Source organism: Vanessa tameamea, chromosome 26 (assembly GCF_037043105.1).
Source record: "Vanessa tameamea isolate UH-Manoa-2023 chromosome 26, ilVanTame1 primary haplotype, whole genome shotgun sequence".
Taxonomy (NCBI): domain Eukaryota; kingdom Metazoa; phylum Arthropoda; class Insecta; order Lepidoptera; family Nymphalidae; genus Vanessa; species Vanessa tameamea.
In genome coordinates, this window is record NC_087334.1 from 5,598,672 (window position 1) to 5,626,521 (window position 27,850).

At 30.0% G+C, this 27,850-nt stretch overlaps 1 protein-coding gene across 5 annotated transcripts in view; it reads right to left on the reverse strand.

Annotated features, from left to right (window-relative positions):
* Window positions 1–27,850, reverse strand: part of Pan (pangolin) — a 152,626-nt gene that overhangs the window by 81,261 nt on the left and 43,515 nt on the right. For all 5 annotated transcript variants that reach the window (XM_026629883.2, XM_026629874.2, XM_026629891.2 and 2 more), the window contains exon 3: window positions 6,201–6,264. In XM_026629883.2, coding sequence (XP_026485668.1) covers window positions 6,201–6,264 — 64 coding nt within the window. The remainder of the gene's footprint in view (window positions 1–6,200; window positions 6,265–27,850) is intronic.

Below are 27,850 nucleotides of genomic sequence, written 5' to 3' on the forward strand. Positions count from 1 at the left end.
CAAAAATACTAAATATTGTTGCTAGGCGATAATTATACGAAAAGTGTACACGGGCAACTCAATCATTTTATCCGAAGATTTAAGTATTAGTGAACTAAGGTAATTAAGGAATATCATTGGCATTGTCAGATTGAGGAATGGTTTATTGCATAGGCAATGTCGGGTTAAAGATAGCTATCAAGATAACCGTACATTTCGTTGTACAAAAAATATATAGTAAGTTGCGTTTAAGTTCAGGGGTATGAGTCGACCGCAGCCGTGCTTTCTATTATTAAACTGTCCTGCACTGTTGAAAATCTTTATTTCCGTTTCGTCTGTAACAGATTCAAATATACTTAAAGCGTCAATAGCGCAGTGGTTTAATATGGCGATGTAAAAGTCACAGGATCAATCTTGAGCCCTTGGGCTAAAGTCATCACCATTTCTAACACAAGCTTTAGCTTAAGGGGTAAATAGGAATATTAGTAATTCCTTATTATGGGGTATTTCTACTATTCTTACTAGACAGTATAGTATAGTGACTGGATTTTAATAATTAAATGTTGTAAGTAAATTGATTAAATAAATAACTTGACAAATAAGCAAATCATTATAGATGATTTTCTTAATCCTTGTAACACAAAAAAAGCGTATAATTCCGGACACGTGACAGTTTAACCATATTTCGGTCGAAAACGTTACAAAAAATTATGCTTCAAAAAAATACTTCTAAAATTAAAGTAATAGCCCATAAATCTCACAGGTGGGCTATAGTCCAAAATTTTTTAAGGAATAGGAACATATTGGAAGGTTTTGGAGCTTACACGTCGCTACTCCAATGCGGGATGGTTATGCAAGATTTTCATCAACAATATACATGTTTTCAAGATATTTTTCTTACAACTCATGGAACATACGAATTAGTGCTGCCTATTCATGTTTGACCCCGCCACTTTCTGTTAATATTCACGTGTGCTATCACGACTGTCAAATCAAATCAATATGTTTTGTTAAAATGTTGATTTTAATCAATAATAATTCCTTATAAATAATGTCTTCAATCATTACACGGATTGGTTAAAAGCATTCGTATATTACAAGCCTTTATTGAGTTTCACCTGTCTCGGTGCTCGTAATCAAAGCTTGCAAATTAAATTTTACCGCTTTGCCTTTATGCAACGGATCTGGAATTTTACAAGTAGATTCAGTTCAAATGACAATCTATTTTTATAACCATGACGCGACACTTTGCCTAGGATTGGCTCTAGAAGAACCTCTTTAACAATTAACACAGACATGAAATTGCGTGTGCGCCTTTATCAATGATAGTCCTTACTGAATTCTGGCATAACTAAGGTGTTGTTCATTATATCTATTCTCATATTATAAATGAAAAATGAACTCTATCTGTCTGTTACTCTTTCACGGCCAAACCACTGTACCGAATTTAATTAGTTCGGTATGAAGCAAGCTTGAACTCCAAGGACATATGCTGCACTTTTATGCGTAATACCAGACGACCTGCTACTAAAACCGTGGGAAGTCGCGGGCGACGAGAGTACTATGTGTCGAATAATGCAATTCATATGATGCTGGGCTTGCGTGGTACACAAAATGCAGGGTAGTAGTCACCGTCAAGTCACAAGACGGCCTCCTTATTGTAGAAGAAAATTATACATTAAAAGAAATGAACACACTAAGAAACATGTCTAGCCAAAACGAAATATATCTAAAATCACTCATAAGTATGTATACTCGTAACGAGTTTTTAAATCATATAAAATACTAATTTCTACATTTAAGACCAGTGATATAAAAGTTTTTGGAAAAAAAAAATGTTTTTTCGTCATTAAGTTACTTACTGACTAAAATCACTTGTGTTGATCGATCTTCTCGATATTTAATATGATTGAAAGCTTTAAGTTTTTGTTGTTATATTAATATTTGAAGCAGAACTTGTAATGCTTTTTGTATGCATATTTAATAGTGTGTTGTTGTGAAGATTTTTTTAATTCAATGATGAAACGAAAATTTAAAATTGATAAATGTTTGCAGGGATGTTTAAAATAAGCATTAAAATACCTATAACTAAAATGTATAGGATGAAAATATAGAAAGAGTAAGGTTTTTAATAACTTGTAATCTATTTTTTTATACTATCCACAAGAGACTATTTATCCAAGAGCTCTATTTATCGAAGAAATCATCTTGAAATCTCGTGTATTAGCCATGGGCCTGTAATAACTGGCTCGCTTATTTTTTCATCCTATATGGTAAATACTAGTGGCTTTATTAATGATAATGTAAGGTAAATGTTCTAGACCATTCCATATGCTGTTAACGTGATACAAGAAATGGGCTTCGTAGTTTTTTTTTTGTTGTAATTACTTTAGTATTACACCAAAGTCCAAAGATATACATCAAGACAGATAACTTCTTAGTTCCCATAAAATAATTCAAAACTTCCCAATAGTCTTTGTACATCACATGCTTTATTTTTTTTTTCTGGTTCGCCCGGAGTCGTGGCGAGCTGATCAGATTAGAGAACCGGTTCCACGAAAACATCCCGTGGAAAAAAAATAACAAAAAACGACACTAAGAACAACAAATAACGAGGCGTTCGGACGTGCCTGATAGTGATGGGCGACTATCGATAGAAAAATTTAATATTGATTTTTATTTTTTTTTTATTTTAAAAGAACCATTACGCAGGTATAAAATCATACGATTTGATAGAATGATTCGAGAAAATATTTTATTCATAACAAAAGAATGTTAACGAATATTTGAAAAAAAAACATTTTTGTTTTATTCACCGTTTTTGAGTACTTCAATACATTTCCGGTATAAAAATTAACCAATAGCGTAACCAACACAAAATATCGACATTGAATATTTCAATTGAGAACAATACCAACAGCATCCCTATCAAGAGGTGGAGTCAGATGAAATTATACGAAAATATTGTAACGATAGTGACAGATGATTATAAGCTGGCGATAAAACACACATAATTCTCACATAATGGCCGCTCCGGGCCGACATCACCGTGATAATTCCCACCTCCTCGACTCTATAGAAAACAATTTAACATTCGATTTACAATAATCTCTCGATGATTCACCTTGAGACAATAGTTTTTATATGCCATTTGAACTTAACGATGTTTTAAAGCTTGGATTCGAAATACTAGACTGAATTTTAAGTGTTTAAATTTATATCAATAATTATTATTTACCGTTCAGCTTTCGTATTCAAATTCATTTATTAATGAACCTGTAGGTACATTTATGGCATAAAAATTAGTATTAATTCATCCACGACAAAGATGAAATTGTCAGCAAATATTTTAATCCTATTAAAAAATTATATCAATATTCTAACAGTTGATTATCTTCAAAAGTCCGTTATATAATAAAAATATCATATAAAACCTTTTGTTTGATAAATGTAATTGCTGTTTCATAATGATAATTAAAAACATGTTTAGATATAGTATTTAAAAAGAAAACCACTTCTTTTTCACTTCTTGTCTAGCTTTCACGTCTTCAAACCAATCAAAATTAAATACAAATGATAATAACTTCATAAATAAACATCATTGTAAGACAAAATGTCAGCTCCCTTAATCAGGCAAAAACTACGGGTGGGTAAATTGACATACAATAATGAAGATTCTCGGAGCCTGACAAATTATCACAATCAATTCTGACCTTCAGTGTCAGACGATAGCATTTCTTTTAATATAACGAATATAAATCCCATTCGATAAAATAAGGAAGGTTGAAGTGTCTTGGAGATAAGTAATCGAATTAAATGTTGTGTAAAGTATGTCTTTAAGTATAATTCGGCAATGTCAACACGCGTTTTTCCTCAGTCCTCCATCACATTTGGACAGTTTTAAAAGTATAATTTATCGAAATTTTAATGTAATTACGAACCGAGTTCGTGATTTAATAAAATCATTTTTAATAATATTTTTGTTAATATTAATACAATGAAATACGAATATACACGTTCAGTCGTCTATAAATAAAATTCGTTATTTGTTACATTGTAATATGTTTACGAAAGCATACATGTGACACAGTATCATTGGCAATAACTATATTATTTGAGTTCTTAATCTGGTTAGTAGTTTTTTATAGGAAAACAGTAAACTTCAGAGATCATGAGATCTTAGGTGTAACGTACGATGCTTTGGTTTTTAGTGATTTTTGTTGAAAAATAGTATAAACTTACACAGAACCCGTACTTTTGGTAGAATTTACATTTCGAACTAATGGTAGTCATTTAATTCATTCTCTTCACGAGTTCTTGTGACAACGTTCTTGATTAATCTTATTGTTTAACAATAGCAACGTCTATGCGGAGTTATCTAAAATTACACATTAAAAAAACGGACATACTATCAATACATTCAGTTGTGCCTCTGCCAAAAAGTATAACTGTAGTCCGTTATGAAGGACAAGTATGCTAATGTTGTTCGTGTCAATTACATGCACAAGGAACAATTTTGGCCCCAAAGTGTCACTGGATATGTAAATTGTGGCTTACATCTTCTACATCGTGAACATGAACCTCGACGAGTTATCGGTAAATAAGAGATGATTGCTCATATAACCTTTTCAAAAAAATACGTTAGGGTAACTAAATCAAGGTCGCCGAGTGATCTAGACTTAAACCAAGTAATATAAACAGCTCAAATAATAATAATCGACGTTAAAAGTGTAGTAATTCTAGTTTCTTAGCATTTCATTCAACAAAGAACTTGAATTAAACAAGGACTTTGCTCTCAAACAGGTTTAGATGTAGGCATTATTTTTAACCTTGGTATTTGCTTATCTCGATTTTCTCGCAATTTTGAGTCTAATTTACGAACGGATTATTCTTTTTTGCATATTTTTACCGTATGTCTTATTGAGCGAGGATGTTATCTTACATTTATGATAGCTAAGTATGAAATGAAGTATTGATAAGAATGGCAATTAGCAAATTAATATTATCTTAAGTCTATCTATACATATGATTAAAGTGTCATGTTATTTTTATAGAATTATTTTAAAACAATCGATAAGTACTGGACGTAATCAATGCATTATTGTAACATAAATTGACTGACTTCGTAACAACGCATCTTGCGGAAAACATTAAGAAGAAATTTGTGTCCATATATCAAATCATTAAGGGGGAAAAAGAGTTTACTAAAGGTAACATTTGTGACAGAAAACACAGAACACAAAAACTAACTTGTATCTAATTATATGTTCTTATATTGCAAAAATGCGACGCCATAACGGAAGGACTTACGGAGGTTTCATATGAATCGTCTTTTTAATATTTAATCTATTAAATCAAAATGTAACAAATTAGATACTATTAGAGTTGGTATCAAACAAAGATGGATCTAAAACAAGAATACGTCACTAACATTTTAACCTGAACTTCATTTAATATTCTATCCTTAATAAGATATTGAGCGTTGATTTGCAAAAGGTCGTACGTTTTCAAACTAGACGGAAAATTACTTCGATGACTGAATTAATTGTGACTTTATATTTTTAACGAGCTTTTACAGAATTAAATGAATATACATACAAAAATTATACATGTAATGCAAATGTTTTAGTTAAATATCTCCCTTTTTAGAACCCCCATTGCTATGTTTGATGCTATTTGAATTATTTTACATTTATTAATGAAGTATTTTATGGTAGAGTGAATTAATAATGTCCTTTTTGTTAACAAATTATACTTCAAAAAATTCATAATAATTTAAGCCTATCTTAATTTTAATGTTTCACTTCGCTCTAACTAATACTTTGTTTTTTATCATCAGTAATGAAACATACAAGGTATATACAGGTTCCCGTAAATATTCCATGGGATATCTTCTACTCTCCCCTCAAGAAAAACACCGTTTCAATTAAGCTTTGTGTACATATCATATATTTAACTATACGATTTAACGATATGATTTTATTAAGAGCGTAGCCTAAAATATTCACAGACCAACAATTTAGGTCTTTCTTAATATAAGAATACTTAACAAAAAATAATTTTAAAATTTGATCTTATCTCTTGTAATTTAAAAAATGATGTATATAAGTCAGTTCAATTTAATGTAATATCACCCTGTAGCCCTACGTAGGTTGAGCCCGAAGGCATAACTAGTTCTATTCGTATTAAATTAGTTATCAATGACAAATAATAAAACTTACCAAACACAGGACTTAGATCCGACTTCACCGATAGTTTACCGGAATAAGGCTCGCCGGATTTTTCCTGAAAATAAAAAAGAATAATTAATTATTTTTATCAATAGTAACTATGATACATTATAGACTAGTTGAATTTTTATTAGATGGAATATATATGAAGCATAAAATGAATAAGGATCTAAAGTACCTAACAGAAGCTAGTATACGGTTTAGCATTTAGCAAAGCGACAAACATATTGAAAAGAGCGTTAAAGAATATTCTAGAAGAAGTAAGTTCTATCACAGATAAAAATCGATAGAATAGGTCCATCAGCAGCGTAACTGATAAATGTCAATACTTCACCTGGCCGTGAAGTTAAATCATAGAAATTAATACATCGACACTAACGCCAATAAAAGATCACACGATAAAAAGTCGAACGAATCGCTCCCTCAGGGCCATGGCAACCGATTCATTCCACTTGAAACCTTTCCCCAAACAATATCAACTATAATAATGGACATAACAAATCGAAATGTTTCCGCTATCATTAATTCGGGAACAGATTTCCTCTCGCTAAAGAGCCAATGGACCGTTGAAATCACGACACCTTAGTGATTGTGTATGGGAATATTATGGTATCATACGATATGGTATAACTATTTATAGCGTTTATAAGTGATATGAGTTTTTTTTTGCTTATACTGAATATACTTAACATTGATTACTCATATTGAAAATAAAAGATTAAGTATTGACTTAAATACGTTTTATAATATATATATATAAAGATTTGATATTTTGTAAATAACTAGCTAGTAAGTAAATTACTGTGCTGTACTGAACCTATAGTTTGGATTGTATTTTGTGACAACTTGACAAGTTATTACGAGACGACAAGTAATAATATGTATTGGATTTTGATTAATAATAGTTATTTGGGTATTAATGTTAGTTTTTTGTTGTAAATAATAAATAATTTTTTATCGATTAATGAAACGATACCAAAATGGTATAATAAATAATTTGGACGATATCATTACGTACGATTCTAGAATAGTCTCCCAATATCTTTACGAGGGCCGTAATTGGATAGAGGAAACCAGTTTACCCCACTCGGACGTGTTTTCCCCAAATCAAGGGTAAGTACCATTACAACGGTTTTTTTTGTATGATCATTCGTTAAACGGATGATTGGGTATTGGTTTATAGCAATTATTAATCTTCTATAAATATTATTTAACAGATAAAGATAAAAACAGCAGGGTCATGAGAGAGTGTCATGACGTATGACGTATGCCGTCACGACGTCCGATCCGTTTATACTCCGGTTGATTTTTCACATTAAAACGGTACTTTAGTATTTATGTGTCTAGAATGTAAATAAATATCAACACTGATCTGAAAAACATGACTCAATGGAAAACTGATTTAAATTTTATTCGAAAAAAAGCCGTGCGTGCGTATTTTCCATATATGCTTTTTAATAAAAATGTGATATTTTCGTTTAGTGTGCGGATAATTTATCTGCACTCATGATTGAATATGACAGACGGTAGTCGATATATTTTAATTCTATGTGTAAGCTTTATTCGAGTATTTTTAAATTGTAACTTTATATGGCTGTGAGTAAAATGAATTCTATCAAAAATAACCAGTAATGACCACAATAGTACATCTCTTTTTTACAAACATGTACTAATTGAATTTTATATTTACCGAATTTAATTTAAATACAAAATATTACTTTGATTTTCTACGATTTGACTTCGGTCTTACTCACTTAATATTGATTAAGTACAAGTACCTACTTGTTCAAATTTTATCGTTTGTATAAAGAACGAAGTTATTACGGTCACTTTAATTTAGATATACAATTAATTAACCTTTATACATCCCATTTAGAGTTTAAAATAAATAAACATTATTGTAATGTTCATCAACACATTTCGTATAATTCTATAACAACGCGAATACATTAAAAATATTTTAATGGCATATAATTATCGATACAAAAACTACTAAATGACTTCTGTAATGAAAGTTGTGGTTTTTATTAGAAATATCCGCATTTTATGTATAAATTTAGCATATTATTACATACTAATGTTGTTAAATGTTATTACTTCGAAGATGCATTTTTAAATAGTGATTTTTTTTAACGCAGCTGTATCCTATGGACCATATATGGTCTGCAGATGGTTTTATGTAACTGTAACGTTATGTTCCAGTGCTTGGGATGATTATGAAATATTTGAAAACAATTAAAAAATAACTAATGATCTGATAGATTGATAGCTGGAATATTTTTTATTGCATACTTGCTACCCGACCTGGCTTCGCACGAACGTTTATATTGAAGGACAAACGTACTAAAGTTGTTTGGGACGAGAACCTTTGAGCTTATGCTGAATAACTTACGAGTTTCATCATAATCGGATGAATTGTGTAGGATACACGTAAAGGACAGACACACAAATAAACTTTTATATTTAATCATTCATATTGTTAAGTGTGTTTACATCTTTATCCAGTTAGTTCACAGAAATATGAAATTAATTTTATATTAAGATGCTAGTTCATCTTGGGTCAAAATTTTTAACTGCTCAATTTAACCATATAGAGTTTGTAATTGGTAATACCTGTAAACATCCTACTATTGGGCATACCTGAAGAGGCATACTTAAAACTTTTGGAGAGTAATTCATAAATACAATTCCTAATTTTGTATTAAAACGAAGAAGATGTCTATACAAATGTATAATTACTTTGTTCTGTGTAAGGCATTTTTAGTTTTCATTATGAAATAACTAAAATAACTTATAAAAATTAGCATAATATGACAAAGAAAAAAATGTAAAGATGTTTAAAGGTTGACAACTACTGAATATAGTAAGAAAAAGCGCGTTATAGCTTTCGCTACTTTAAGTTACTATTGACATAAACTATTTCCGTACAAAAAAGTTTATTAAAACATTGTTTAATCGTTAATAGGTAGACTACATTTAATGAAGTAATATTACATGCTATAAATATCCTACGGCGAGGTAAAGGTATCCTTGAGGTGAAGTCTTGGAGTTAATTCCATTACGCCGTCATTAAGGTTGGGACACACGTGGCATAATTTTATCCAACTCATGTATTCATCATGACGTTTTCCCTCGTCAGCGAGTATGAGGTAGATGGACCGGTAAAAAGGCCATAGCCTCACAAATATTAACCATCTCTGACATCACCATTGCACCACCAACCTTGGCATCTAAGATGTAATGTGCCTGTAGCTATAACGACACGCTAATATACAATATATAGAAGATAATATTAAGGATTGCTGTTTGGCGGTAGAATATCTGATAAGTGGGTTGCACAAAGCCCTTTAGAAATTAACTCATTTTAAGGTTCTCTATTTAATTTTTCCTTACAATTCAATAAAATGGCATATCCTTATTAACAACTATTGCTGTTTAACTTAAGTAGGTAATGAGAATTGTTCAAATTTTTTGAGACTTGTTCATATTAATTTTAACGTGTCCGCATAAGGTATTGTTATACTATTGCAGTATATAGATACAATATATAAGTGATATAAATATTAATAAAAATAATATAGTGTAATAGTATTGAATAGCAGTTCATAGCTTACTAAGTGGAATGAAAGCCTTAAACAAGACGTCTAGCTCCTCCAGTCTAGATGACAAGATAAAAACTTTAAGTGCACCTTAAGTTGTAATTGATGGTCATCATTATGTAATGACTTCGCAAAAATATGACTGAAAGTATGTTCTTTTGTTTGTTAAGACTACACTCGAAACTACTTTAATAAACGGTTTTTATATGTATAGTATTGCTAGTAGATTCACGTACGTCGGTTTTCCGTTCTGCATAATTAATTTCTATATGAAAATAAAGCAATTAACTTTAAACATTAAAATTGGTAATTATGTGAAATTGACGTAGCTTTAAGTTTATAAATTATTTGTTGATTTTTGTGGAGGATATATTAAAGTAATTATAACTGGATGCAGTGGCGTACTTGGAAGGTACACTACTCCAAAAATTTTCAAGTGCTCAATGTATAATTCATCTCCTTTCATTTGTTAAGTACATTAATGAACAATCAATAAATAAGTATTATAATATTTACTCTCGGAGCGAGTCCCTAAGACAGGATATTAATGTTGATTTGGGCATTACTTTGACTATTGCGCACTGTATAAGCTTTTTAGCATTTCCTACATCATATGAAGCAAAAAAATTGTATAAATTAGTTATTAATATTCTAAAATTAAGGAAATAAATTAATGTAAACTGCTTACAGTACAGAGCGATATAGTCAAATTGATGACTAAGCTCTATAATATAAAAAAAAAAAAAAAAAATATTTACTCTTTTCTTGTACAATAAAGCATATTATCTTACCCGACTTAACCATCGAAAACAATGATTACATTAAAAAATATATTTTAATTAGTTGTCGCCGCTTCGCTCGCTTTTTAGGGGGTTGGCTGTCACGTGTTAGGCAAAAAAGTAGCCTATGACCTTCCTTGGAGTTCAAGTTTGCTTCATACCATATTTCGTCAAATTCGGTTCATCGGTTTGGCAGTGAAAGAGCGACAGACAGACAGACAGAGTTACTGTCACATTTATAATATTAATATATATTTTTATTTTGTACAATTAAAGTCGCCACGTTATATCAAACTCGACTACACTTAACTAATAAGTGAGCAGGTACGTATTACTGACACATATAACTTAGTAAGTTAGCAGTTGTTGATTGAATTATTCAGTAGAGTTAAACCCACCTTTAATGCAATTTAATTTTCATTCTGTAATAAAGTACTAGAAAGAAAGAAAAGGATACTTGAAATGAAACTTAAATACACAATAATTGATTCTATTTAATTACAAAAAATGACATTACTGCTTTAAGCAAACTCTTGCAGAAAACCTTTTGCAGAAAAAAATAAGTAAAGAATCTACAGGGCAATTTTTGTAGGTAGATATATACTGTACCCAAAATTAAGAATTACTTATACATTTATATAAATATAACCAATTGAGTATTATATATAATTTTTTAATTGGCGGATGTATTATAGATAATATAGCGATTAAGAGATAAAATATGTATCTGTACGTGGCACAATGATTAATGTAACAATTGTTTCCTTTGTATTGATAAAAACTATGTTTATATGTTATATTGGGACAACTATAAGCTATATGTTTTATTAAGTGGTTCCTGACAATATATTTACGAAATTATTTGTTGAATTAAAAATAATTATGACTTTAAATAGTTTTTTTGATATTTTATAATAATTAATGCAAAAAATTATGTGTGTTATTTAACTAGTTATAATTTGATTGAAATTTATAAAATACATGGATACAATGAACGAGAATATATATGTAATCAATAAATAGATGTCTAGTCTAGCAAATTAAACATTCGACTCTGTTTTTAATGAAGTATTTTACGACTAATTGAAATCTAAAATAAAAAATGGAATAATTTTAATACGGTCATTTGATTCTGAATTTCTTAATACAGGTTTGATCTGAATTGATGATTAATTTATTTAAAAAAAATCTTTAATTACAAATCATTTTATTCGCTTACTATAAATCTTTCTACTTAACTACAATAAATAAATATATATTTATAAAAGCGAAATACCATTCACTGATTAATAAAGAAATATCAGAAACTATAACAACTACAAACTTGAAATTTGGCAGGTAGGTTCCTTATAGGGTGTAGACATCTGCTAAAAACAGATTTTACGTTACACCTAAGGGGTTTGGGTACCCTAAGGGGGTAAAACAAGGTTTTTAAAAAAAAATCATGTTTTATAAATTTCGCGCGGGTAAAGCCGCAAGTTCAGCTAGTATTGGTATAAACATAATAAATAGACGTTATATATTAAAAAAATAACAATCGTTGAGAGATAAACTTGTTATTTATTTCAAAAGCAACAAAAACTAACGAATCGTGTTTCAAGTATGAATATTCATTTGCGCTTTAGATTTTATAATAACTGACACCTAAACCACCAGTGAGAGGCTAATCTCAACAAATCCGTATCTAAATCCTCGGACAGCGGTGATGGATGTCGATATGAAAATATCAAAATATCTATATACTCCCCATTTCACCGTCCGTATCTTATCACTTAACACGGAACACGTATTTCGTGTTACATGAACACGTGGCTTAATAACATTTTTATAAAGGCAGTGCTGATTGTACTGTTAATGTTACCACTTATTTCGTATTTTATCATATAAATTTCTACTAAAACGAAAATGTTTAACGGATGCTTTTTCGTTACGATATTCAATACTATTATTTTCCTTTGAACATGTAGTGGTCCGCTTTCAGGTGGTTGTGACATCGTATAAGGACTATTTAACTTTTGTTTCAAATCGGACTGATAGTGCCTTTAGGTATTTCGAACAATCTTCAAATTCATGAGATTAACAACCCGCTCCGCAGTTTCACCCGAATAACACGTTACCTAACTCGCTCTTTACAAAAAGGTCTGGTCTGGTTATTCAATTGATCGAAAAAAGTATGTTTTAATACAAAATTCTGTACAAATGTATGTAATGGTATTTTATGTATTATCAGAAAACTATGAACAGTTAAAAAAGTTTTTATATCTCATGACCAATATTGTACATATAGACTTATTGTCATTTCAGAAACAATATGGATTTCATAAAGCGAAGTATACAAACAAAAATACAAATATTTAATTGATAACTTCACTTTTTTACGATTCGCCGAATACTCACTACTGCGTCATGACTTAAATCATAGGCTCCTTTATGATAGAGAAATCTCCTAAATTACCAGTTAAAACCATTTTCGGATTAGATTTTCGTCACAATGTTGAACCGAAAGCGATTATCGTTGTTATATTGGCGAGTGACAATCTTATCAACACAAGGCCGTGTAAACTAACGCTTTAACTCACATTCGCGAAATATTAGAAGGATATTAAACTTTTAGCTGTTACAATTGTTTTATAACGTTACTAAAAATATGTCTTATTCTACGACAAAGTCGACTTGAACTACATAGCTTATGCAATGACTTCTTTGATTTGTTCATCAACTATTTTCTGCATCGGCTAGCGCTGAAATATAGGTACAGCGTCATTTAATTTACATCATTTTTTGTGGTTGTAACACCATCTTGCGATAAGATACAAACTGAGTAACGTAAAGAGTTTCTTCGTGAAAAAAATAATCTTCCAACTTTTATGGTAATCGGTGTAAGGGTACCAAAAATTAATCTGAACATGTATATTTGTACCAATGTCAATTTTTATATACATATATTGTATAGACATCACAAACCGTCCAGTCCTTCAAGCATGGTTGCCAAAACAACATATGTATAAACTATTTATAATACTTGTGGGACTTTTTAGCGGTAGGTACTCTATTTTTAAGGTTCCGAAACTAGAAATAAAAAAAACAAATAGGATAATTGTCCATCAAGATACATTCCATAGGAACCGCTGCAAGTTTTAACTTGAAATGAATATTAATTTAAATTAAGGTCAACTGTTCCATACCTTGTAAGTGCAATAAAAATATATGGCGAATATTGACATATTTTCTGTGACGTGACATATATATAAAGACAATGACATTTACCAAATTAGGTAATTCCCCTTAAATTTTTACTATTTTTCTTTTATTGTAACAAGCGAAGACAATAGCAATAAAATTTCAGTAATTATAAAATGATATTGTTTTTGAATTAAATTGCAATTAAAAAAACACTTCCATATACGGAACTCCCGAGTAAAAAGCGACAATTCCAACTTTTTTTGAAGTAATAACAAAATCGTCTTATCGACTTGTAGTTTTCTACGGACTCTTTGTAAACTAATCATGTTACGAATAATTAAATAGATAAATATAAAAGATTATGTACAAACTATTTAATGTTATCACTATTTTTTGAAAACATAATTATCATAATTAGTATTATATCAATTCATTTAAATTCAGTATAATTTGAAACATTAAAACGAAATGGTACTAATTTTTTTTTTCGACCGAATCTTTAAGCTTTATAAAGAAGAAAAAATTAAACAAATAAAACAAATATAATAATGTTATAATTGTTTAACGTTACAAGATAATGTGACGCAATTGTCTATACAATTCGATACTGAGTTTTTTTAGAATTACCTGAACACTTTTCAGTATCCAACATATGCAGAAAGGACAACGATAATATTAACCCAATTAATTACACAGAACACGACGTAAAAACAAAAACATTGGCTCAACTTTAATTTTATAATAGCAATATCATATAAGTTACACATGTAATAAGGGCCTAATTAAAAATCAAATGCCACCCATCCGAGCCACGGGCACCTAACATAACTAACATGATTTGGCCAATTTTCCCCGAACCGTCATTATCGATTAAAAGAAATCACTAACCCGCAATGTAACATTACAGGTTAAAGTGAAGTGCCCAATGTTAATTGGTATCGATAATGGGTATCGACGTTCCCGGTACCTAATTACATGTCCCTAATAACGTAAGACATATGTAATCACTCGCAATAACAGAAGCAGTATTTGGACTTGTTTGAAAAACTGGTCAAATTTTACTTTCGTTTTTTATTTAGACTTAGTATTATTGAAAGATGCGATGTTTATCGTGTGCCCGTATAAGATACGAATTATTTCAAATCACTATGTAAAACGCGCCTTGAACCCGAATGTTTATACAGGGTTATTGGTAATACGAAAGGGAAGTCACTTCGAGCAAGAACTAGGTAGACTAAATTACAATATATCTTAATTGTAACTTAGCTACTGAACTGTTTATGTATCTAAATTTTATTTTAAATTTGTTTTAAGTAAGTAAGTAAGTTAAGTAAATAAGTAAGTTTTTTTACATTGGTTATTATTTTAAATCAATTTTGTGGGAATTTTAAAGAGAGACCTTTAGTACGAATTCGGTTTTATTTCGGTTGCTTTGAAATAAATTCTTAGTTTTTATTCATTTTCGGAAAGCTAAGTAAACGATTATGTTTTTAAAATAATCTGCAGAACAAGTTTCATAATGATTTTTTTTTGTTTTTCAGGCATATTTGAGGGAAAAAAATAAAAAATATATTGAAATAATATAGTTTTCTGTCTCGCATTTTTAAATTTGGACCGATAATTATTGTTTAAATATTGAAAAATATCCAGTGTTTAATCGTTTCTATAAATCAGAAGAAAAAAATAGATTTTGATTGATACATTTTTTTAAATAAATTTTTGAAATTGCATTTTGGACTTATTTAGAAAAAATCTAAAAAACGCGATAACTCAAAAATGGTTCACTTTTGCATCATGCATATGGGGATTAAAATTATCGCAAATAATCACCCCTATTACCTCCTAACGGGAATACGTCGAATTACCAATCACTCTGTATATCGCTTTTATAATAAGAAACGCTGAATTTCGTACGCGAATAAGCAATAAAATGTAACGATTTTTTATTAAATAACAACGCTAAGTGTCGTACTAAGCGGCATTATTGATGACCATATTACAGCTTTGTCACATAATCGTTTGTCACTGTCTAACATATGCGACAGTTTATTGTGTGAGAGAGACAATGTATCGATTTATTCAACACATTATTTTGCATTTAAATAACAGAATGGTGTCAACGTGGAATGATTATAGCTTTTATAATCGAATGTTATTGTTTTTTTATTTATTAAATGTAATATTAGTTAAATACATTCTTTTTTATTCTAAGCTGGTAGACTGATTCTAGTTAATATAAACTGATTCGTCTTACTTATATTTTAGAATTACCCGCTTTAATACTATACTTTGATTATTTACACGTCTAAATAGACTGTCAAAGTTGTGAACGCGCCGAAAAAAACAATAGCCAACCGTTGGCCTAGTACACGCACACACGTAAAGTTGTCAAACGTAGCTGTCACGCACACCAAGGTAATAAAGTTTGCTCGTTTGTTTTAGTTCTTTTGTCGACACTACACATAAATAATCTGAGAATTTATATATAAACAATATTAATATTTGTTTTTGTTTGTATTTTATGAGTTCAGAGAGTATGATTGTATCGGAACATTAAACAGTTGTTGGTACTTACGTGAAGGTTCTTGGCACAGTATCATCAATGTACATACAATAGGTGACGAGCGAGTCGTATATTGTTCAAAGGAAAGGATAGTTAATTGTTTAAAAGAACATTTTAATAGACATTACAACGTATGCCTGGACGAGGTGTTACTATCTAAACCGGTGCTTGAATATACAACCAAAAAGAAAGCGTAATGAGATATAATAAATTATAAAATTTACCTATTATGTGATATTTAAGTTAACAAAACATTTTATATTTAAAATGAGAAATCATTATCCAAATTAAACGTGTGTTGTTAATGAAGATAGGATAAGATAAAACCGTTTATAAATTAAATGAAACACATAAAATTAAAAGTAAAATTAATAATTAAAAATTATGATATTTAATAAAAAACGACCCATTACGGTATAAAATTTCACGACCGAAATCGACACCAAACGATTTAATTTTAAATTTAAAATCACAACCCGTATATAAGAAATCGTTATTTAAAATTAATTATTACAATATTCTCAATGTATTTGTGTTTGAACTACCTGCGTTTGTGTACAAATAATTGACTTTTCAATTTCGTGTCTTTTAATATAAGTTCAGTGTTGCCTGTGGTGTAATAAATGGTGATACTAACAAGTCCAGTTCTGAGAAAGGACGGTCCTTCGGCCTTTTTTTATTTTCGAGTTTCGGTCACGAGTTTCGAAGATAAATAGTGGAAGTAGTTAGTGACGTCATGCTATATGAATTTTGCAGAGTTTCGACATTAAATAATTTGCATTGTATTTTGGCGATTATATATTTTTATCTGTTGACTTAAAAAAAAAAGAAAACATTATTATTCGATTACTGTCAAATAATATTGTATCTTATGTTTTTTACTAAAAATAGCATAAGTGATGTGACTTATACGGCAAGATAATGATAAAATAAAAAGTGGATGGGCTGTTTGAAGGATAAAGTGTGCAAGAAATCAGTAATTGAGGATATGTATAGAGTTGGAAATGAATAGAAAAGGAAAACAGATTGTAGCAACCCTATAATAAACAGAAGGGTAAGCGATGAAAACTTATAAAGAGAACAAAATACAAGGTCAATTTAACTTTAACGACATCATTATAAATATAATTGGCATACACAGAAAAAAGACTGGAATCGAATTTTAAATTAAATATATTTCATTGTTCTACAATAATTATAAAATAATTCGATTCCATTTTTAATATTAGAACGATGTTAGTGTTCGCAAAACCGTTTTAAAACGTATCGAGGCATCAGAATAGGTATACATGTTTGTGTTCACACGTAATTAGACCCCTCGCGTCTCATTAGCACTGTAGAGACGTAGCTTTCAACAGCTATCGGTCCTCGTCACACCTATGTATTTAATAGAGCGGTCTCTTTCTTCTAGTTGATTGAAGATCAGCCTAGCTGGTATTTTATTCCGTATTCCTGGCGAGCGATTGGCCTGAGTTTGCTTTATCTGTTTGTCTCGCTAGTTTGTACCATACTACATTTGGTATTTCATGTTTATATTTATAAAGTAGACGTATTTGGATACTTGATATTTCTAATATAAAATATTTGATATATACTGCTAACTTGGGATTCGCCAAAAATGATAAAATAATAAGAATTATTCTAGTGTTTAAATTGCTAACATTACATACATGATGTTCTTCCGAAGGTGTGTCCAATAAGCAAGAAAATTTATTACTTTTATTTATTTATTTATTTAATAAAAAATAATAATAATATCAACAAAATTTCATTGAAAAATAATTCTCAACAATAGCGCGTATCTAAGAATAATTTTAAAATACTCGTAATAAAATGATTAGATACATATGACTCTTAACTAAAACTTATTTTTGATAGGGACGAAAATTCCTTAATACAATCACTTCGGTTGCGAATCGTTCTAAAATCCAACCTAAATACCAAGATGTTATCTTAACATTCGTAACCAACAATCGCCCACCTTCAAAATGACACTAAAATACTAAAATTTTCCCATTAGAGCACGTCCAGCGAATTTCAATAAACTGAACGACGGTAATTTACAGTTATTATCCTCGCTGACCCCGCAAAACACCCACCGTAGCCGGGCCAGGTCACAAAAGAAAAAAAAACAACAAAAGAAAAAAATAAAACAAAATCTGGTATGACCAGAAAAAATAACCAATTATCCAAAGAACTCGCATTCTTATTCCATTACTTTAAAATTCAATTTAGAATACCGCAGATGTTCGGAGTTAGGGAGCGCCACTCCGCAAAAGGAGCTTTATTTCAGAAGCGAGAAAGCACAAAGTGAATTATGGAAATAACAAACCCTTAAACACAAACAATTTTAAGCTATAATGTGTTGAGAACAAGGTCGTAAATCGGGTCGATGTGATTGTTTTTTTATAAAAAAGGACCGATCTCGTTTGGCGGGCGTACCTGCGCTTGCGCAGACGTACTGTATTTATGGCGCCTCCGATTCAACACGTGGTACACGGCATCGGTATTAAAAACCTTGTTAAGTGTAACTGTTCGTTTCCCTTCATTAGTTTTTGGAGTCAACGTGTTTTGGGTAATAAAATGTTTGTCTATCGTTACAGGGACAAATTGATTTCTAGACCCTTTACTCGGAGATATTCTATTACCGATGTTTGTTTTTGGTTAAATGAAAGTTATGTATTTAATAAAATTAAGATTTTTCATCAAGGAAGTATGAGTGTCTTAAAGTATTATTACTTTGCTTCTTCGAGTCCTTAGCGATTTCAGTAAATGAAATATCATATCATAAATTCGCGGCAGTCATGATAAGAAGTTATAAATTGCATTGTGACACGAAACTTATATGGAAGGAGGTAGCTGTTTTCGTTAAATGGAATTTTTTGATTGTAAAAAAAATGTTAACCTTTGTACAGTCATGATGCCATTCTAGTAAAACAAAATCAAAATTTGGGATATAATGAACCCATTCGATCTGAAGCGAGTCAGTTCGTTTTTCACGTTTCACTTCTTTTTAATACCTTGTTCATTATTTCGATGGTATTCTCGAAGCTCGGGACTCATTTGAAGACTAATACATCAATACAGACAGGTTAACGTGTAATTAAGAATATACTCTGAAACTTCTCAAGGCTGGACAGCCGATAAATCATCCGTCGAATGTTGCTCGTTTCCGGTATATGGATTTTTTGCGTTTTCATCGGGTTAATGGCGGGTAAAACTATTAGTTGTCTATGACATATAAGGAGGTGTAATTAACTAGGTTCTCGGTTATCTACCGATACGGTCGGACGCAGTTTCGAACTGTAGGTGCTTTTAGATAATTGTATTACTTGTGTCGAATAGACGAATACACTATAACAGAGAATTTCATATAAATAACATACTACATATTATATAGAATTATTCAAATTCCGTATTACAATTACATTACAGTTACCTTAAATAAAAAAATAAAGATGAAGAAAAAATATATTTTCAAACTTTCTAAATAAATAAAACATTACCAAAAAAAATACTCTCGAGTTACAGACAAATGAATAACAATGAAAGAAACAAATTCAAGACACTTCTAACACAAGTAACAACAGATAATAATGTATTGTTTAAAAAAAATATTCGAACAATTGTCCCCACGATCGCCACTTCAACACCGGATGGGTCTACCTTGTTCTGTTTACCTTTATTTTGCTTGAAATTCACAAAAAGTACGAGACGATGCTGAGATAAGACGGTTCAAGAGATATGAATCATATAGACAGGGCAAAAAATGTATTCCGTAAATGTAAACCTTATCCGTCATCAATTTTAATCTGTGATAAAATTTTTAAACTGTCATATTTAGTGTCAATAATGGTTATTTTAATGTAGGTTACTTTTAACCAAGTTCAAAAAAAGGTGGATATGAATTGGATTGTATTTTTTATGTTGGTTACGTCAGAAATCCTTCATTTATTAACTGGTTGGAAAATTGTTATTTTTTTTGGAACACGACCCATTTGTTCCATTTTAAATTAAAAGAAAAAAATAGGCCGGTTATTTTCTGTTATAATGTTAAATATTTGATAATATAGATAAAATAAATATAAGTAACATCGTATATATATTTTTAAATATAATATAAAACAAAAACGTAGTAGCAAATCTTTAAAATTTGAAATTTTAGTAGTATTATTCATATAAAAATAAATAAGCTGTCGCCTGTTTAAACGCCATGTCTAAACATATACATGTCAGTGAACACGAGTACCCAAATATTATGCTTTTGAAAGATAGCCAGGACATGCGCAGGCGCTGCAGATAAGATGTGCGTTAGGTGAAAAAAGGTAATTTCATTCAAAACTCAACCTTATTTATAAATGGTTAAGAGTCACCGCTCTACATTATTCAAGGTTGTATTAAGATTACGGTTGAAAAAGACATGTCCTTAATCACGGACTCAGAAGGATTTAGATAAAAATTTCAAGGGTTGCCAAGAATTGATTTTTTTTTTCTTTTAATTATTTATGTGTATTTTTCTTCTTAAAAAGGCAAAGGTTTAAAAACTATTATTCGTTTACATGGCATATCAATTAGAATAGTCAGGTATTGTTATAAAAACCACCGTAAATGAATTTCTATATGTTAAATAATGTAAAGAAAAATTCACCAGCCCATAAGGTTCATTGAAAAGTAATAATATATATTATAAAAAACATTTGATATAAACATTCTTTTTTTAAACCAAAATCTAATTTATATATCATATATAATAATCTAATAGTACTATAAATATGTAGAGTTTGTTTATGAACACACTAATCTCAGCGATTATCAATCTGATTTAAAAAACATATTTACCTCTTAGATAGCCCATTTATTGAGAAGCTTGACTATATCACGCTACGGCCCACGGCGCGGATTATCTATTTAATTATAAATTTAATCGAATAAGTCGTAATCGTCGTTAACTATTTTTGAAAAGTATAGATTTATTTCTAAAAAACACGCAAGTTTATTATACAAATGCTAATAATTATAGATGCATATTTTAGCTTGAATCTTTATATCATATTCTTGTAGAGTTATATTTTATACAATTATAATTAATCGTTTTTATATTGCCTGTTTCTCGTTATAAAATATAATAGAACCGTCTTGTTTAATATGTATATGTTACTGTAAAAGCTCGAACTACGGTAAATCTTAAGATTTTCCAGTAAAACCTAAGATTTACCGTAGTTCGAGATTTTACAACAACATATACATATATTTATATTTGGTGACACTTAGGTCTATGCAAAATGGTGAGTGTGTCAATTAAAGACACAATATCATTTTAGTTTCCGTGGTAGTATTGAAGATGTATGAAATGATTAAAATATCTTAAAGATTCTGTGTATAAAGGCGTTGTTAAAAACCATTTGGGCCCATTTGCCCGTCATTATAGTAATTTTTGTTTATATATTAATAGTGTCGAATATAATATAGTTGCTAATAATGATCAATATATATGTATACATAGGTAATAGATACCACGAAAAGGAGTTGTTGAATAAGATATTAATATAAAAATTACTTAAGATTCCAATGATAACCTAAATCAACGGAAAAGCTAATACAAATACGTTTTATTTAAACACTTAACGGAATTATCCTTCTAGACTGACACAGTTAAAACAAGAGAACATCAAAAATAAAAAGAATAGAATTTGAGTCGGTGCTGGAGTTTTTGTCACAAATTAGACGTGAGGGTTTCTTGTTCTTGAGAGTCCACTTTTCCTCTGCACATGGCATGCATTGCACTTGAATTTTTTGGGCTTTTTAAAAACGAAAACCATAAAAAGCAAGCGTCTTTAGTTTTTACTCAGAGCGAGAGTTATTAGTGTTGGAGATTTTAATTCGTTAACAATTAAGAAATTTTTGTAATAGAGTTAAGTGTTTACATATCTTTTTAACATTCATATAGATATATACGAATGTAAAAAAGAGTCAAATTTCTTTGTTTCTTTGTAGGGGGAACTAAGGAATAAATTCTAAAAAATAACACTAGTATATAATAATAATATAGCTACATAATTCCTAATTGCAATAGGATATAAATTTTATTAATATCATTTAATTTTTTTATAAATATTTTGTACCCGTTCGAAGTCTGGGCGTTTTGCTAGTATTCTATAGCAACAAAATATGACGTGTGCATACTTTTATCTGTTTATATATGTACTTTTAAACCATTTTAAATGATTAAATGAAAAGCTAATGAATGTAGAAATAATGTCAGTATGTAGTTACTTATTTTCACCAATTAAATTACGTTAATATTTTAATTAAATACAGTTAAGTTATATAATGTCTTATTACTTGTAACTCCACGCTATTTATACAATATTTTTGTTATTAATTAATGTTTATTGAGAGTATAATGTATATCTAATTTATTTTATTTCACCAGTCAATTGAGTGCTTAGGTATATGTCAAATTTATGTCATCTTTATACCAAAACATTAAATTTTTATACAATAATTTTAACAGCTCTGCTGTATATTGAATACAGTGATTGTAAACGGATTTAACTATCCTGATAACGATCACAGAAAACTATTCAGGGCGGCTGTTAAAAATAATTAATACGAGAAATTTAAATCCTATCAAAATTGTAATCAATATATATACTCTATCAATTATAAAAACCGATATAAAACTTTTTTATTTATTTAATATAATGACACTGATAAATAATTAACCATACTTTCATTGTCGATGCGCCACCAACCAAGGTTATATGTTCCTAGTGCTTGTTATATTGAGTTATACTGACTCTTACTCAGGGTAAGGGAGAGTCAATGTTGCCGTTTGGTGGTAGAATATGTGATGTGTATGGTACTTCGACTTACACAAAGCCATACCACCGAGTAAATATTTTCGTGATATTTACATTAACAGAATCCGTATTTATAGGTTTTCCTTACAATCCACGCAGCCGTATCGTTACCCGCAAATAATTAAAACCATTTCATTTAAAGAGAATACATAAAAAGAATCCAGTCGAGTACTACCGAAATGTAACAATAGAGGCAAAGCAAACAAAATAATCCTTTATAGGAACGAGAGAAATCTCGTCTGACGTTCGTTAGGGTGCATGACTGGCAATCCGATCGTAGCTACAGATGAAGTATCTTTGGATACGGCTGTTGATTTGAAACGCTGTTATATAATCGTATATTTATACTCTTATATACAGGGTGGGGTCTTTTTCATTTATTTGGTTTTTGTACACTTTGCGATGTTTTATATTTATGAAATTTTATACAGTAAGGCATTTTATAAGGTATTGTTTTTTTTATTGTCAATACATTGTGTAGGTGCTCAATAATCAGATTTGTATGATAATAACTAAAAAGCAAGGAGTTGAAATTATAGGCATATAAAAACTGAGAAGTACTCCGTAACTTCAATCTTCAATGAAAATTCAGAGTTCTTATTACTGGGTATCTCGATGGTTATTCTTTTGTATTGAATTTATTAAAATGTATAATATCTATGTCTAGCCAGTACCAGTACCAATACCAAAACCAGTAATACTTAATTATTGTTTGAATCAAATCTGATAATTCGGGCCAATTGATGCCTAAAATATACATATTTTCCTGACAAAAATTTTAAAAAGTAGAAACTACATAAAAAAATGATATTGTTATTACATAGATACCACGTCCAAAACTTTACAAATTATTTTATAAGTTCATGTATTTGTAATCATCCGAGTGACTAATGCACAATATGCATTAAATATACCTTCGTAATAATCTTTATCAACATACGAACATAGTGACTTACAAAAAAACGATTTGATAACAGGATATGGACTATCTTCTAAATAACATTATATATAGTATTAGATATTATTACGATATTTTTGCCGAATGTTCTATAGCCTCATTAAAGATTGTTTTAAAAAAAATATTCAATAGATTAAATTAAACAAAAAAAAAATGTATGCTTGGTATCTGCTGCTCTCATGGACTAGACGCTAATTGGTACTTAATATTAAACGCATTCCGTGTCTACATCATGAAAAATGTAATCATGTGTATTTTTGTGATTGTCATTTTGTTTTGTAGACCTTTAAACATAAAAAAAAAAGATATAATCTTTGGATGGTTGGATATTTTTTACTCAATCACAGTTGAATGAATCTGAATTAAATTTGGCAGAGATAGATTATAGTATGGAATAACACATAGGTTACTATATAAGTATTATTGACTGGGGACTGAAAGGTTAAACTCCTGTGCGTTCTTTCAAAAATTTCTTTTTTTTTATACTAATTATGATTCTATTTAATCATTTTTTAGATTTATTATAATTATAATATGTTATTTTGTCCAGACGATCGAAATTATTATTCAACGGGTGCCACCATTTCACGCTTTCTAGATTGATACAGTTACTACTTTAAATTAATATTTGTATATACTTAAGGACTTTATTTTAGTAATTCTTATGTAAATAAAACCCATTTGTTTCTTATCTAGTTATAATATTAATTATTTTATATATATTTTGATATCGACAATTTGTACAGTTGGTATAATAAGTTAAATAAACTTATTAGACTTTGTAAATCGTTCATAATGTTCCAAGTCAATCGGTTTAGTATATAAGTGTAATTTAAAAAAATAATTTCCGAAACTTCTTGCTTAACATACCTCCTTTAATAATAGTATGTATATTTTATAGTCTGTTAAGTGATCTAGAGATGTAACGTTAGGATGTAATATGTTCTAAGTCTAATTCAATGTAAAGAAAGTAGTTAGTTCAGGCAGATAGCCAGGTAGCCGAATCCGATGGTCAAACAGTAGAATTCTTACGAACAAACAGGATTATTTGCTCACGCTACCGGTGTTGCCACACACGTGTGTACGAACAAATATTCCCCTTTCTAAAGATTTTTGAGGGTATCGTCAGCAAAACTATGATTTCTCATATTCCAATATTTACAAATATTACAATGAGCATTTGTCTTATGAACGAAACAATAAATATTATATAAATTTTGTAAATCGTTAATTTATCGAACAAGTTTTGAGAGCAAAGAGAACGAAGACACGACTTGTGAATTATCGTGCAAAGTCAGTTAATCAGACAGTTTCTAATCAGAGAGACAAAATAATTATCAGTTCCATAACTTCTTTGAGTTATAAGATTAATTTAATCCAAAAACCTTCCTCATCAAACCATCCACTAGGCATATGTATCATTTATAATCTAAACAAATTTAAATAAAAAAAGGCCGTGAAATCTTTTCAAGTTTAACTTAGATATGATAATTATATTGTTTGCATGTTTCTGCTGACGTTACACCACCCGAGGCGTTTTTGTGTGGATCACGCGCTTTTATTTCCCAGTTAGTTCGACTTGTTAGCTCGACCACTTGTCAGCAGACCTCCCTCGAACTCACACATTGGTCCACCAAACCGTCGTACATCTGCTCATATTAAAATATTTGGTGAATCGTCTTAAGGCTTTATAAGATGAGAAACTACGCATTATACGATAGTTTTTGTTTTTCAGTATTGTTTTAAAATTATTTCATGACTATGAAACTTTTACTTGGGAATTCAGTTTTAACAAATTGCATTTCTATTGGATTCCGAATACTAATTTCATAACATAGGAAGAAATAATTTAGAAGATTTTACCAGTCTCCTGTTTGCCCAACAATGGGACATTTACAAGCTTTTAATATAATACTTAACATTAGTTTAATATGTTATCTGTTGACTAATGTATGTACAACTACAAGTACTTGGGGTTACAACTCCACTTATGGACTTCTTTATCGTTAGTTTTCGAGTCGATATTCAACGAAACAATTTTCCTCCAAGACACAGCAAATCGACACAATTATAGCAATTTTCTTGGTGTAAATAGAAAAGATGTCAAATCACATATTCATCAACATACGTATTACATATTAACGTAATTAAATACGATGTGTTAACTCGCTCACAGACACATGAGAGACAGAGCTCCATTTCAGGATATCTGGATATCAAGACGAGAAGAAATATGCATTCCAAAAGCCTTCAAAAACTTCCGAAATCCCTCCTAATATTATAAAGAGACATTACATTTATTTGACCACCTAATGGTCTACGCCCATAGACACTGGTAACCTAAGAAGTATCGACCACTTCTTAAACGCAAAAACGCCACCCATTCGGGATCTTGCTGCCGTATGACCTAAGTGCATTAAATTACACTGGTGCACTCATCCTCCAAATCGAAAACCAACTAAACAAAGTCATACTGTTCGACGTTCGAATAATTAGTTAATGGATCGTATCCAGACAGGCCTGACAAAGCCAAACCAAGAGTGATTATTGGCCGATGTATAAAATAGCATCTATGTTTCCATACCCTATTCTAATCGAAGAAGAAATAAAACAAACAGATTTACATAATTATTGCATATGACTTTCTTATAGCTCTGCTACATTACTTTTCACTAATTACTATTCGACTTAACTACAAATATCCTAATTTATATTACTTCCAAAGTTCCGGTAACAACTTCGCAAACATTCAAAACGCATTATTTTTGCGAATTCGTAATAAAAGTAGATTATTCAAGATCTCGACCAAACTATATCGCGTCAAATCGTTGTTGGAGTTATTGTTCATTTAACTTTTCTCCTCATGTGGTCCAATTTCGGATTATACGATGAATGTTAGAAAAATTGATAACATATGAGACTATATTATATAAAGAAATGCTAGGGAAAAGTTAACAAAAATATTAAACGTATAAAAACCCATCAAGTCATTAACAAAACTATTAATTCTTCCAACAATGCAACAATTTAAATCATATGACATAATGTTCCGCAATGTTAAATTGAAAATAAAATACGGCGCTATTCAGGGATTAATCTAGTCTAGAAGTGAAATACTGTCTAAGCGACAATTTTAGTACTAACGAGACGATTCAGAAATAACAACTTTATTTTCCTTCCCATAAGGCGCATTTTCAAATGAGCAGATAGTATTGTTTTGTTTTAGAGTACTTTTTATTTCTTTCCTTCAATATTTTTAAACCAGCATTCTGGGACGATTAAGTGGAATTCAAGATGGAATAATTATGAAATATGTTTAATTATTATGATCGGAGTTGTTATGTAGTAGGGGTTCTATTTTTATGGATCGTATTGTATGTATATTACACAAAGTTTGTACGTGTTATCTACGAAGTAATTGTTGTTAAGGCAATTAAAAACAATAGTATTAAAATTCTTAAAGTTCATTAACATATTTCTAATAAACTTATATGGAACAGCATTGACATTCTTTGGCATAAAAGGTTAATGCGAATAGTTGAATAAAAAAGTTTAAAAAAAATGTCCCTCAACACACCCCAACTATTAGCGTAGCATTATCCGTAACTGGCAACACTAATCGCTCATTAACGAGTTCCGGCCGCACGCCTGGGGTTGCCCACTTACAAAACGATATGAATAAAATTGTGGGAATAA